Consider the following 13,012-nt stretch of genomic DNA (forward strand, 5'->3'; position numbering starts at 1 on the left):
TAGAATGGAAATAAGAGTTTGTGTCAATTATGATTATTTATTGTGTCAACTAAATTTATTTAAAATATTATCGAACGTAGAATAGTCAATGACTTAACTTGTTTATATAAAATCAAAAATTCAATAATTGACACCCCTGAACTATTAAACTTAATTTCTTTTCATGTACCTCGCAAACCAACATCGAGGCAATATCTATCGTATTATTGCGAAAATAATACGATAGATTAATTTCTTTTTGCGATGTTATGCTCATTTAGATGTTTTTTGTGTTAAAAATAAATAAATGTTTAAGCCCAGCTGGGTGTGAAATTGAAAATAAATAAATTAACAGGCTGCAACACGAACGAACAATGGAAGTAATTTGCTCGTACGGCAAGTACTGACGTTAGCTATATCTATAATAGGTAACTCGCTAGCCATAAAGCTTGCTCAACAAGCAGTGAGCTGAACTGTCAGCTTGTTTTGCAGCTGTCACTTTATTCTTTTCCGTAGCGTTTACGAACATTTCTCTATTTTCGCGTCGTTTCTGTCAAATTCAATTTTTGTTTAGCGTTCGGCGAATTTGTTTACACCAGAGATCAGACAATGGACGACGGCTTGATTATCGTGCTGGACTACGACAAGATCTGTCGACTGTGCCTGCAGGCGAAGGGAGTCATGTCGGACATATTCGTCAAAGACGACGAGGTTCCTCTCACAATGCAGATTAAACTAGTCACGTCTGTCGAAGTTCGTATATTCTATCTCTTCATATAATAATAATTATTCAATTACAACTAGTTCACACAGCATTAAAATCCTCCTTACCGTACAAGCATTCTGTCATCTCTCATCTGATGGGCTAGCAATCTTTCCTTTACCGATCTTACGGAATGTCCGGGGTATAATCATAAATAAACCACTCTCGGTATAGTATTCACATTTCAAATGCTTCCATATTTTGGGTATTGAGACTTCTCAATGTGAATCCTTACTTCTTTTTTAACCTGGTTATTTGAAATAAACCAGCGAGGCATTTAATTTCCGATATTATTAGTAGACTTCAGTTAATAGCACTTGCATTTCCAAGTTTAAGCTAAGTTCTTAGAACTATCCTTCCCCGATGTAGGTATCGCAAATAATTACGAATACAACTAAAGAGAATTTGTACTGTATTGTACACCTCATATGAATCAATGGCACACGTGTGTTGTGTTGCAGATTTGCGTGACTGACAGCTTGCCCGGGAAAATCTGCCACAAGTGCCGTTATGTGGTTGAACTCAGCTATGAACTGCGGACCACCGTGCTGAAGTCCAACCAGCTGCTCAGCGACTCCAGCCATATGGACGTGGACACCATCAGCCAGGCCCTGGGAGGGTACAGCAAGCAGGAAGACGAGGACCAGCTGTAAGTAGTTGCCGTCGCCTTACCGCTGCGCTGTAACCTAACCCAATCTGACCTAACCGCTGTTGTGGTTTCAGAGGCCTGGAGGACTGGCAGCCGGGCGAGGGCGAGGGTGAGAGGGAGGATGAGGCTGAGGGAGAGGAGGAACTGTCGGATGCGGAAGAAGAAGACAACAACTGGAGGGCCGTGCTGAGGAAGAAGAGATCGAGGGGTCCGTTGTTACATTTAAATATATTTTTCTCCATACACACTAGAAATAAGACTTAAAATTCAGTCCCCGGCATCGTCTACCATTCGCTTCCACGCTACATTCACCTTTTCTTCGTTCATCAAGTACGCCTCATTTTACAACAAATAATTATTTCATTCAAGTTTGTGTCATTACAACAACTTTTAGAATTCTTTGAAAGTTCTGGAAATTAATGGTTAAATTTAGAATGAATTAAATCAATTTATTTTTTTAAATAAAAAATTAATAATAAACCAAACCTTTTTTTACAATATCCATAAGTAAACTTTAAAACGGTAATTTAATTGAATAAAACTACTTGTCCCTAGAAGGAACTAAATGCAACCAATAAAATAAATATCATTGGTCTAATTACAAAGTTTGACTTCAATCATTGATCATTTCGTGGAACCACATTAGGCACATTTAAATAGGTAGGTACTTTCCCTTTCCCACCTAGGAGGGGAAGAGAAGGAGGAAAGAGGAGGAGAGAAGGTCTGAGAGGAAGAGAGTTCTCTCTTCCTCTCAGCCTTCCTCCACAAAAAAAAAATTTTGAATTTTATCTATCTACGTAAATTGTTTGAATTTATTGTTTGATTTGAATCAAGTCAGTGTGACAGCGGTAGATAAAGTGGATTCTATTGCATCTTCTGTTGATTGATTGGTTGCAGACTATGAGTTTGATGAGCTGACTTGCCAGCTGTGTCTGGAGGTGCTGCACGGCATCACGGCGCATCTGGAGCATGTGGAGGAGCACTACAGGTTGGTTTAGTGACATCACACCCGGACGACACATTACCGCAAGTACTGAACCCCTTGTTTCCTGTTCCAGCGGGCAGCCCGCGCTCGTGCCCTTCCACCGCTGCTGCAAGCCCTTCTCCTGCGCGCTGTGCCCCGACCAGACCTTCAGCTTCCGAAAGGACCTCATCATACACCATCGCGGCCACCTCGACATCCAACCCTACTTCTGCCAAGTGCCGGCCTGCGGCTGCTGCTTCAAGAGCAAGGTACGGCAACTCCAACTGCAACGGATGCACGTTGCATGTTGTGTGTATGTTAACCTGACCTGTTTGTGTTTGTTGCAGGAGGCATTGCGACACCATATGTACTCGCACGCCGACAAGAAGTTTGTCTGCGAGAAGTGCGGCGCCGCCTTTCGCCGCAAGTTCGAGCTGGGTCAGCACCGCGTGCGCCACCTGGACGAGGGCTCGCGCTACACGTGCGCACAGTGTCGCGTGGTCTGCAAGAACCGCCTGAGCTTCAAGGCGCACGTGCGCCACCACGAAACGGGCCGCCGCTTCAAGTGCCCGCGCTCCGGCTGTCCCAAGGCCTTCTTCTCCAATACGGACCTCAGCATCCACGAGCGCGCACACTCCAATGACAAGTGTTTCAAGTGCCCGCTGTGCGTGTGCGCCTACATCTCCCAGTCGCAGCTCAACCGCCACCTGCGCCAGCACGAGAAGCGGCGCGTCAACAAGTGCGATAAGTGCTCGCAGAGCTTCAGCGACTACACTGAGTTCTGCAACCACCGCATCAAGACTCACGGCGAGTGGCACCCGCACAAGTGCCCCGCGTGCAACCAGGGCTACCAGGGCGCGCGCCAGCTGGAGCGCCACGTGGCCCGCTGCCGGCTGCTGCTGGCCGCCCAGGCCGACTCCTTCAAGACGGACCTGGACAGCCTGCAGGAGGTGGTGCTCCCCTCTGCTGGGGAGCTGCAAGCAGGTGTGTTTTCTCTCTATGCGCTGTCTCTACTACTACTGTGTGGCTCCAATGGCTATAGTGTTTTCTGTTTGCGTTTCAGAGGCGGGCAGTTTCCTGTACATGGAGGCGGCGGATCTGCTGGGGGAGGGGGAGGGTGGCGCACAGTTTATGGTCATCAAGGGGAGCGCTTCGGGCCAGGAACACTTCTTCAGCCAAGTGGTGAGTCTTCTGAAAGCTGCAATACTCTCAGCCTTCCAAACAAAACACCTTTTCTTATTTATTTATTTATTAACGCCGATTATAGTGGCTTTTTACAAAAGAATAACAATTGTTTTACATATGAATACAGAATATACATAGATAAAAAAAAATATAAATATAAAATACATAAAAGAGAACAATAGAAATAGTAGTATCAACATAAAAAAAAGTGGGTGTGTCAAGCCTACGCAAGACAGAAGTGAAACTTCTAGTATTCCTCTCTCTCTATTTTCATTTCATCATCTCTATTTTCTCTCTTAGGTTAGTTTGAAAATTAGAGGTTAAATAATTCAACGACGAAGCATGGATTTGCTTTTTCTAATATTTTCTTATAGATGAATGACGTTCGATTAATGTATAGTTCCAAAAATTTTCAATTTATTCACAAGTATACAATATTACATAAATAACAATATTACAATTAAAAATTACAAAGAAATTACAATGACAATTTACCAATCATGTGCCATTTTCATTGTCAATTTCATGAATATCATTTCCTAATGTCGTGATAATTGGGTTATGGTAACTAAAGTGCGAGATATATACATGAGCACTTAAATCCTTAATGAATCGTGCAAAAACTGCATCGATTGTTGTCCCGTGTCGGGAGAGAACGTTCGTGAGCGGCTCCCCCACCTCAACAAGCGCATATGGTGAGAGAGGGACAGTGAACGGTGAGCGGTGGTGGGGGTACCCGCATTTTCGTGTCGATCCTGACTCGGTTTTACTCCGTCCCCGAATTACGCGCCTAAAGAAGTTTCACTTCAAAAAGTACAATGAGTAGGTTTTTATTATGTGACACCTCACAAGAGCGTCCCTGCCTGTGCAGTGTACAGACAGGGGAACTATGTCACCACCCGGTTGGGCGGCGTTGTGAGGCGGAATAAGGTAGGGGCTGTAGGAAGGGATTTGTTAATTTATTTATAAATTTACGCCCGGCAGGGCTTTTACATGTTATTTTCTTGTTTTTTACAAAGAACACAACAAATAAAACAAAGTCAAAGTAAAATCACAAAACAAAATCAAAGGAAATAGAAATAAAACACAACCTCTTACAAAATCAAAGGAAATAGAATACAATAAAACACAACCTCTTACAAAAATAATGTCAAAAACGAAATAAAATGAAGTTACTTAGTTTCTGTAGTTAAATTATATTGTATTTGATATTCTTTTTTCCAAAATAAATTGGGTAATGACTTGTTTATATGTGGTGAATGATGTGTTGAATATATCAACAACATCTTTATAGTCATTACCCAAATTTTGTATACGGCGAACGGGGGTATAGAATTACATATGCGGGCCTTGAAGAGGCTCGGATTATAGGAGGGAGGAAAAACAGATGCCGGTAGCTCGTTCCACATACGAGCCGACTTACACAAAAACGAGTCGTAAAAACGGCCCGTTCTCATGAAGCCAACGTCAACCGTGAACGGGTGTTCAGCTCGTGTCCGTCGAGTTTCGCGCACGTGCACCGGTGCATCAGGAATCAATGCTGCTAGCTCCTTGGAGCAGGCTCCATTGAAATACCTGTAGAACAGACACAGCATGCCTACATTGCGTCTATGCATTAGAGAAGGCAATCGGTCTGTAAACAACGGATTGTCAATCTGACGGATCGCTCAGCCCAAAGGTGGCTCCCAAATTCAATAGTTGGGCGGACTTGAGACTTGTACAGGGTCAGCAGCTGGTCACTGTTGAAGAATCTCCTAGCCCTGTACAAGACGCCCAACTTCTTGGAGGCCTGATTTACTCGGGCTTCTATGGATCCCCGATACTTGAGCCGGTCTGATATAGTAACTCCAAGCATTTCAATGGAGTCTTTATTGGGGAGAGTGTTCCCATCAAATTGCACCAGACAGTCATTGATCTCCCTCTTTGCCGAAATCACACACGCTTAGGTTTTTGAGACATTGAAACTGACCAAGTTGGCCTTACCCCAGGCACGAACCATCTCTAGGTGGTGGTCAATTTTTTGCTTCAAAACTTCCCGAGCTGTTCGGACATCATAGGTGGAAGGGGGCCTGTCAAAAAGATAACCCTCGTGAACGGTGCTGTCATCAGCGTAGCAGTGAATTGGTGCACATTCAACGAGATCGTTGATGTGCAATAAAAACAGCGTTGGAGACAGCACAGATCCTTGTGGCACCCCCGCATTGATTTGGTGCGGTGAGGAAGAAGAGCCGTCAACCACGGTTTGAATTCTTCTTTCCCTCAGAAAGTCTGCAATCCAACTATGCAGGGTTGGGTGGATCCCATATGATGGTAACTTCCCGATAAGTGCCCGGTGCCAGACTCTGTCAAAGGCTTTGGAGATATCCAACCCAACGGTTGCTTTACTAGTTATATTATTAATATGTTTAATGAATGTTAATTTAGTGTCAAAGGTTATACCAAGGTCTCTTATTTCATCAACAGATAATAAGGTGTGATGATTGAGAAAGTAGGTGAACAACAATGGGTTTTTTTTCTGTGGAATCTCATAAGTTGACATTTTTTTACATTAAGACTTAATTTGTTTTTAAGACACCAATCGTAAAAGCTATTAATATTGTTAAAGTGTATGACAGTCCTCGATATTATCAATAATTCTATATATCTTCATATCATCAGCGAACATTAGAATGAGAACACGGGTGTTTGTTACGTCGTTAATGAATAAATTAAAAAGTAAAGGACCAAGATGCGAACCCTGGGGTACGCCACTGGTAGCTTCGAACATGTAGGATAAGTGATCATTAATACAGACAGTTAACTGACGCCTAAGTAAGTAACTCTTAAACCAAGATAAAAGGTTTCCTAATGGAATATGCCGAGTTTCAAAAGTTTATTAATGAGGATTTTATGACAGACCTTATCAAATGCCTTACTGAAGTCGGTATATATAGAATCAACTTGTTGTTTGTTGGCAAGTGCATTAGAAATGAAATTTTCATATAATGTTAGGTTAGTCAAAGTTGATCTGCCGGAGATAAAGCCGTGTTGACAATTTCAAAAAAGCTGATTTTCTTAAGAATCAATTTCTCAAAAAGTTTAGGTATAGACCAGCCCTGGCCAACCCGCGGCCCTGGGCGCCCACACGTGCGGTCCTGTTAAACATGTCGATTACTATAAAAATAATTTTTTTGTTTGTTCAATGTGTGTTTTCTTTTCACATCTGGCTGTAGTATTGTTTTCTTCACATTTACCTGATTGTACTTTCAGATTACCTCTGCAATCAAATTATTTATAATTTTTAGGTCGTCAATGCGGCCCGGGGTGCAATTTGGGTTGGCCAGGGCTGGTATAGACGATTGAATACAGATAGGCCGATAATTTTCAACAAAGGATTTATCACCACTTTTAAATACAGGAGTTAGGTAGCTAGCTAAGTTTCCATATTTGTGGAAAGTGTCCTGTGGAGAGTGACTTGTTAAACAGTATATTAAGCGCAACAGATAAACTTTGGACACAATTCTTAAGTAAGATGGAAGGAATCTTATCAGGTCCCGAGCTTATTTTGGGTTCAAGTGATTTGACACAGACTATAATGTCTTCAATATCAATGTGTATTTGCGATAAGTGTAAATTTATATCCGAATTGAAGTACGGAATTAAATCATCTGGAATATCAGGTTCATACACGTCCTTAAAGTAATCAGCAAACATGTTAACAATTTCATAAATTTTACTGGAGCTGTTTTGTCTGTAACGTATATTACCAGAAATACCAGCATCATTGATTTTGTGTATTTCCAAAAGTATTTTACATCATGAAGTATCGTGTTCTCAACAGAATTAATGTAATTTTTATAACATCTTTTTGTCATTTTTTTGTAATCTCTTCTAATATTGTTGAATTGAATGTTGGGAATTGTTCTGTGTTCTTTATATTTTTTATGTGTTTCTTTTTTAATAACAATTAACTGAATTAATTCTTATTGTTGTTTGTTTCCAGGAAGACGCTTCCATTAAGGAGGAGAGACTCTGAGCCTTCAAATTAATATTGTTGTTATTTTTTATTAAGTTATCAATTATTATTTGTGAATGTTGTTAATAAATAATTTTTATATATTATTTGATTTTAAGCCCAGCTGGGCTAAGATTTATTTATTTATTTATTTCTGTTCTAATAGATTATAAGAACAGAAAACACCTTTTTAGCTTGGAGTAATGCGAAACTAAATAATAATACGCTGTTTTAATTTCCCGAGTTAGCCGGTATTACCCTGAACATATTACAGCTCAACGCTGGCACCAATTTTAAAACAAATTCAAGTGTAAGCTGATGATAGTAATAATATTAAGTATAACTAAAAACTGTTCTTGAAAAGTCTTGAAATTGAAAAAAGTCAACGGAAAGAAGGGAGAATATAAACATATTTTTTTTATTTACAAAATTTTTGATACATATACAATTCAGGTACATACATAGTAATATAGAATGAAAGAGTAACAAAAAAATCCCACAAAGGCGAAGCCTGAGCGTGGGTATTATAGTGTAAGGATAAAACAGTGGTGTTTAAAATATATTTTTTTAAACTTGTTAAAAGTATCTATAGAGATCAATGTGATTAGTTTTTTTTACAGAAGTTTCTATTTTTTATTTTAAATTTACAAATATATACACACACAGACACACGCACACACACCCTTGTTTGTCCAATCCCGATTTCGAGGACTTCAACTGGCTACCCGAATTCGAGGTCCTGTTATATTATATAAAGTAGACATGTATTCTACACTTATACGTATACTCAAGTTAATCGTGATCGTTGCTGTCTATTCGGTTTCATCATACACCCGGTAAGCACCTAGAAAACGGTCCTCAAAAAACCGGAATACACAGCCGGTAACTGAGGACTTCCCATATCCGAGGCCTGTCCACGTATTCAGGATTACACATACGTAAAATACACGGATCTCGGAAGGTCCTCGATTTAGTGGTCTATAGTTTTTGGAGGTCTTGGGTCCTCGAAATAGTGTGGAACGAATTTCTTACACGTATCTTGGAAGCGTCGCGACTCGTCCTAATGTTCGCTCGTTCGGTGAACAGGCAACAAAAGTATACGCCTCATCGTATTGCTAAATATTTTATTAAAAAGAGGTCGTATGTGGGAATTTTAGACAGAAACGTATACCTATTTGCTAAAATAAATTCGCTTATGTTCTTGAGATCAGACACATCATTACGACAATTCGCTTTGGAATGTGGTGCTAAAAATCCCAAAGCTCTGACATCCACAAAATTACGGAAGCAAGTGGCAACTGCATCTCAGCTATTGAACCTCAAAAATAATGAAATGGACCAACTGGTAACATACATGGGCCATGACATTCGGGTTCAAAGAGAGTTTTACCGTCTTCCTGAAAGTACCATACAATTGAGCAAGGTGAGTAAACTCTTGCTGGCCATGGATGGCGGAAAGTTGGCCGAAAATAAAGGCAGAAATCTAGATACTATTGACCATAGAGAAAAATCCGTGTCCGCGACAATATTACCATCTTCGGTATCCATTCCTAATGGTACAAACGTGGAAAATGAAGATTGGGATTCAGATGACCACGGAGTAGGTACGGATGAGATTCCAACAATAAATGCACATGTCACAAGGAAAAAGAAAATAACAGCAAGGAAAATGTGGACTTCTGCTGAGAAGGATGCCGTATCAAGGCAAATGGCTGTCTTCTGGATAAGAAAAAAAATTCCAAACAAAAAAGAGTGCGAAGAATGTTTGACCAATGAACAAGATTTAAGACAGAGAACATGGAAAAACATTAAATTTTATGTGCACAACATCATACAAAAGAACGCCAAGAAATAAAATATTAAGAATCATGCCTGGAAGGAAAGAATTATAATTTTTTTAAATTTTTATTTTAACTTTATGAGTAAAACCTCAAATTGTAACATTTAATCAAATGAAGACAATGTAAGCGAAACTCAATCGAAAATCTGGAAACAGAAAAATCAGAAAAAGATATTGGCACCTCTAGGACTCGAGCCCAGGACAAACAACGACGAATTTGATATCGACACCTTGGCGCAGTGGTTAGCGCGTTCGCCCGAAGAGCGAGAGGTCCTGGGTTCGAGTCCTAGAGGTGCCAATATCTTTTTCTGATTTTTCTATTTCCAGATTTTTGATTGAGTTTCGCTTACATTGTCTTCATTTAATAAATTTTTCAATTTTTTTTTTATTAGTGACTATTTAATTACAGGTTTGATGAGAATTACAAGATATGATAGTGTATATAAATATAAATGTTTCATCTGTTTGTTCTTAGTCCTCCTCACTAGGTGGTCCTGTGCTGAGGCGGACTGGTAGGTTTATGTTTTTAATACATTCTATAGTATGTCTGTATTAATTTCTCTTCATGTTTTGATTTTTTCCTTAAACTTATTTATCTTTTCTATCTTTTTCAAACTTGGATGAAGGATGTTGTAGAGTTTGGTTGCCAGATATTTGTGGTTTCTTTGGCCAAAACTTGTCTTGAATTTTGGAACATCTCGTATATCGATATAGCCCAATTTCACTTCTCTCGAATATATCAAAAATATATGAAAAAATTGTAAAAAAACAAATTTGGACATTCTTAGAAGAAAATAAAATAATTAATTATAACCAATTCGGATTAAAAAAAAATACAAGAACTCACGACGCGATAGCAAAAATAACCAACTATTTATATACGGCCCTAGATTCCGATAAAAAATGTCTTGGCATATTTATAGACCTCAAAAAAGCTTTCAACAGCATATCACATAAAAAATTAATATGTAAATTAAAATCAGTAGGGATTAGTGGAAAAGTCTTAGCATGGATAGCTAGTTATTTACATAAAAGACCTCAACAAGTAAAATTACTCAATCAAGTCAGCGATTCAAAATATAGCGACTTTTCAATACCCCAAGGCACGGTTTTGGGACCATTGTTATTTATTATATATGTCAATGATATATTCAATATTTCCAAATATGGAGACATTGTCTCTTACGCTGACGATACAGTCCTACTACTAAAAGCAAACACCTGGTCAGAATTAAATAACATGGCAAATACAAATATCAATGAACTAAAATTATGGTTTGATGAAAACCTGTTGACTTTAAATTCTAAAAAAACTTATTATTTACAATTTTTCATTAAAAAACAAGAAACACCTAAAGAAATAAACATAATTATTCACTCTGTGAAAAATACAGAAAACCACAAATGCGATATGTTATGCGCAAACATAGAAAGCAAGACCGATATTAAGTACCTAGGCATAACAATAGACCAGCGTTTAAAAAGGTCCCCACAAATAAATATTCTGAACAACAGAATAAGGAAACTAACATATATATTTAGATGTTTAAGAGATATTTTAAACGAAAAATTACTCAGAACCACATACTTTGCTTTCTGTCAATCAATTATACAATACGGCATTATAGGCTGGGGCGGTACATATAAAAATCAAACCCAAACAATTTACATATCACAAAAACTTATAATAAAAACCATATTAAAAAACCCTATTCATATTCGTCCGAACTTTTATTCAAACAATTTAAGGTCAGAAAATTAAGTGCATTATACTTCTACCATGCAACATTACAAATTTATAAAAACTATATTCAAAATAAAATTGCACCCTTTAAAAATAACAGAAATCTTAGACAAACGTCAATACTTCCTACTCCTAAATGTAAAAAAACAATAGGACAGTTCAACCATGAATATATCGGAGTTAAATTTTTTAACTCATTACCAGCAAAAAATGAGAAACATGAATGCAAATATAAACGAATTCAAAAGCCACCTTAAAAAGTATTCCGAACAGTTGAACTGAATCGTACCAAATATAAACCAATATAACAACACCCCCATACACACAAGCCCTGCTTATTTATGGGGGTACATCAAATACTAATATTATGTAATTAATAACGTTTTGGTTCTTCGTTGCGGACGTGTTTTAACCGCTCCGGTTTGTTTGATCCTTTCAGAAGGTTTCCCTTGCTAAGAGATCGCTGAAAATTGTTCAGCATCCGTGTTTTATATAGTGCTTACCTTCTTATTTCACGAAATGTGCGTAACTTCTACCGGAAGTAACTTTAGCCGGAATTTGCAATTATTTTAGCATTTTAACCGATTAATTTTTAAAAGTGAAGCTAGAACGAAGATTTCTCAATGCAGTCGAAGATTTTATACCTGACTCAAGTGTCAAGTGGTGTTGGGATTTACGGGACCTTTTCAACCGAGGATGTCTGCATGGAGGACAGATAAGCCATATTTTGTTTAAAGTTTTTGTCTTTGTTTTTATTTTCTGTTTTTGTTTATGTATTTTGTTACAGATGACACTCATAAACTTCACTTTGACTTTGGTTCAAGATTTTGCTTATGATAGCCTGCGATAAGCGAGCCCTAAGGGTCTGAGACAGAGGTGTGAAATCGTCGGATCACGACAATAGAAAGAATGTATTGGAGCCAGGAAGGAGTCTGAAAGGGTCGAGAGGATGCACTAGGTGGCATGAAAGGCTGGGAGGTGACTGGAGAGACTAAGGTAAACTAGGATGAGGTGATTTTGCACAGCGGTGCTGCCAAGGTCTGTTATCTATGTGAGGATATTGTGTCGGCGCTCTTTATTGGCAGCAGACACATGTCAGCGCTATATTAGCGGCGGACACATGCCTGAACGGATGACGAGCCTCGTGCTGGCACAGTTGGTGGACGGGGTAGTCTCTCTCCCTGCAGCAGCTGGTACAGTTCCTTCGCTACCTAGGACTCTTGCAGCAGAGTCTCCATCTTCTGTCTTCGTCGAGCGTCACAGCGGTGCTGCCAAGGTTTGTTGTCTATGTGAGGATGTTGTGTCAGCGCTCTTTATTGGCAGCAGATACATGTCAGCGCTATATTGGCGGCAGACACATGCCTGAACGGATGACGAACCTCGTGCTGGCACAGTTGGTCTAAATAACAAATGTAGATCCTAGGAAATAAATTGTACAGCGCCCTTGAGGTGATTTTTCACAAAAACGGCGCTATACAAATTATCCAATTATTATTATTATTATTATTGTACTATATTGTGTAATTATATTATGTAATTGTTATATTATGTAATTCGTATATCTTTTTTTACTAATAAATAAAAAAAATTAAAAAAACCTTTTTGAGGCTCTTGTGTCATGTATCCGAGTTTCATTGGGAGATTTTCTGTGTTTAAAATGATGTTTAAGAATATTCTTGGCATATATTTGTTTTAAATCATTATTATATTGGTTCAATAATTTTAATTATAAACGACTTTGCTGTCTTAATTTTTTTGTCAGACTACCTAAAAAACCATAAATTTTTTTTAACGATTTTGTATGTTTTATTTGATGATAATGTTACTCTGCGTTTGGTAATTTTTTCCGACTCTTCAAGATCCGCATTAATAAAACCCGCTTGATAACATCACC

The 13,012-nt window shown here is 38.6% G+C and overlaps 1 protein-coding gene and 1 non-coding gene across 2 annotated transcripts; both read left to right on the forward strand.

Moving 5' to 3' along the window:
* Nucleotides 1-448: 448 nt before the first annotated feature.
* Nucleotides 449-7,555, forward strand: LOC149414585 (uncharacterized). Its single transcript, XM_089643355.1, has 8 exons — nucleotides 449-732; nucleotides 1,204-1,391; nucleotides 1,466-1,599; nucleotides 2,289-2,379; nucleotides 2,450-2,624; nucleotides 2,703-3,339; nucleotides 3,419-3,537; nucleotides 7,523-7,555. Exons 1-8 carry the CDS (start codon nucleotides 589-591, stop codon nucleotides 7,553-7,555), a joined length of 1,521 nt encoding a protein of 506 aa, XP_089499481.1. The 5' UTR covers nucleotides 449-588.
* A 2,044-nt stretch (nucleotides 7,556-9,599) lies between these two features.
* On the forward strand, nucleotides 9,600-9,672 carry TRNAF-GAA (transfer RNA phenylalanine (anticodon GAA)). The gene has a single exon. It is a non-coding gene; the product is annotated as a tRNA-Phe (tRNA).
* Nucleotides 9,673-13,012: the final 3,340 nt, after the last annotated feature.

This window comes from Hesperophylax consimilis, chromosome 19, assembly GCF_061612785.1.
Source record: "Hesperophylax consimilis isolate HC1 chromosome 19, BYU_Hcon_1.0, whole genome shotgun sequence".
Taxonomy (NCBI): domain Eukaryota; kingdom Metazoa; phylum Arthropoda; class Insecta; order Trichoptera; family Limnephilidae; genus Hesperophylax; species Hesperophylax consimilis.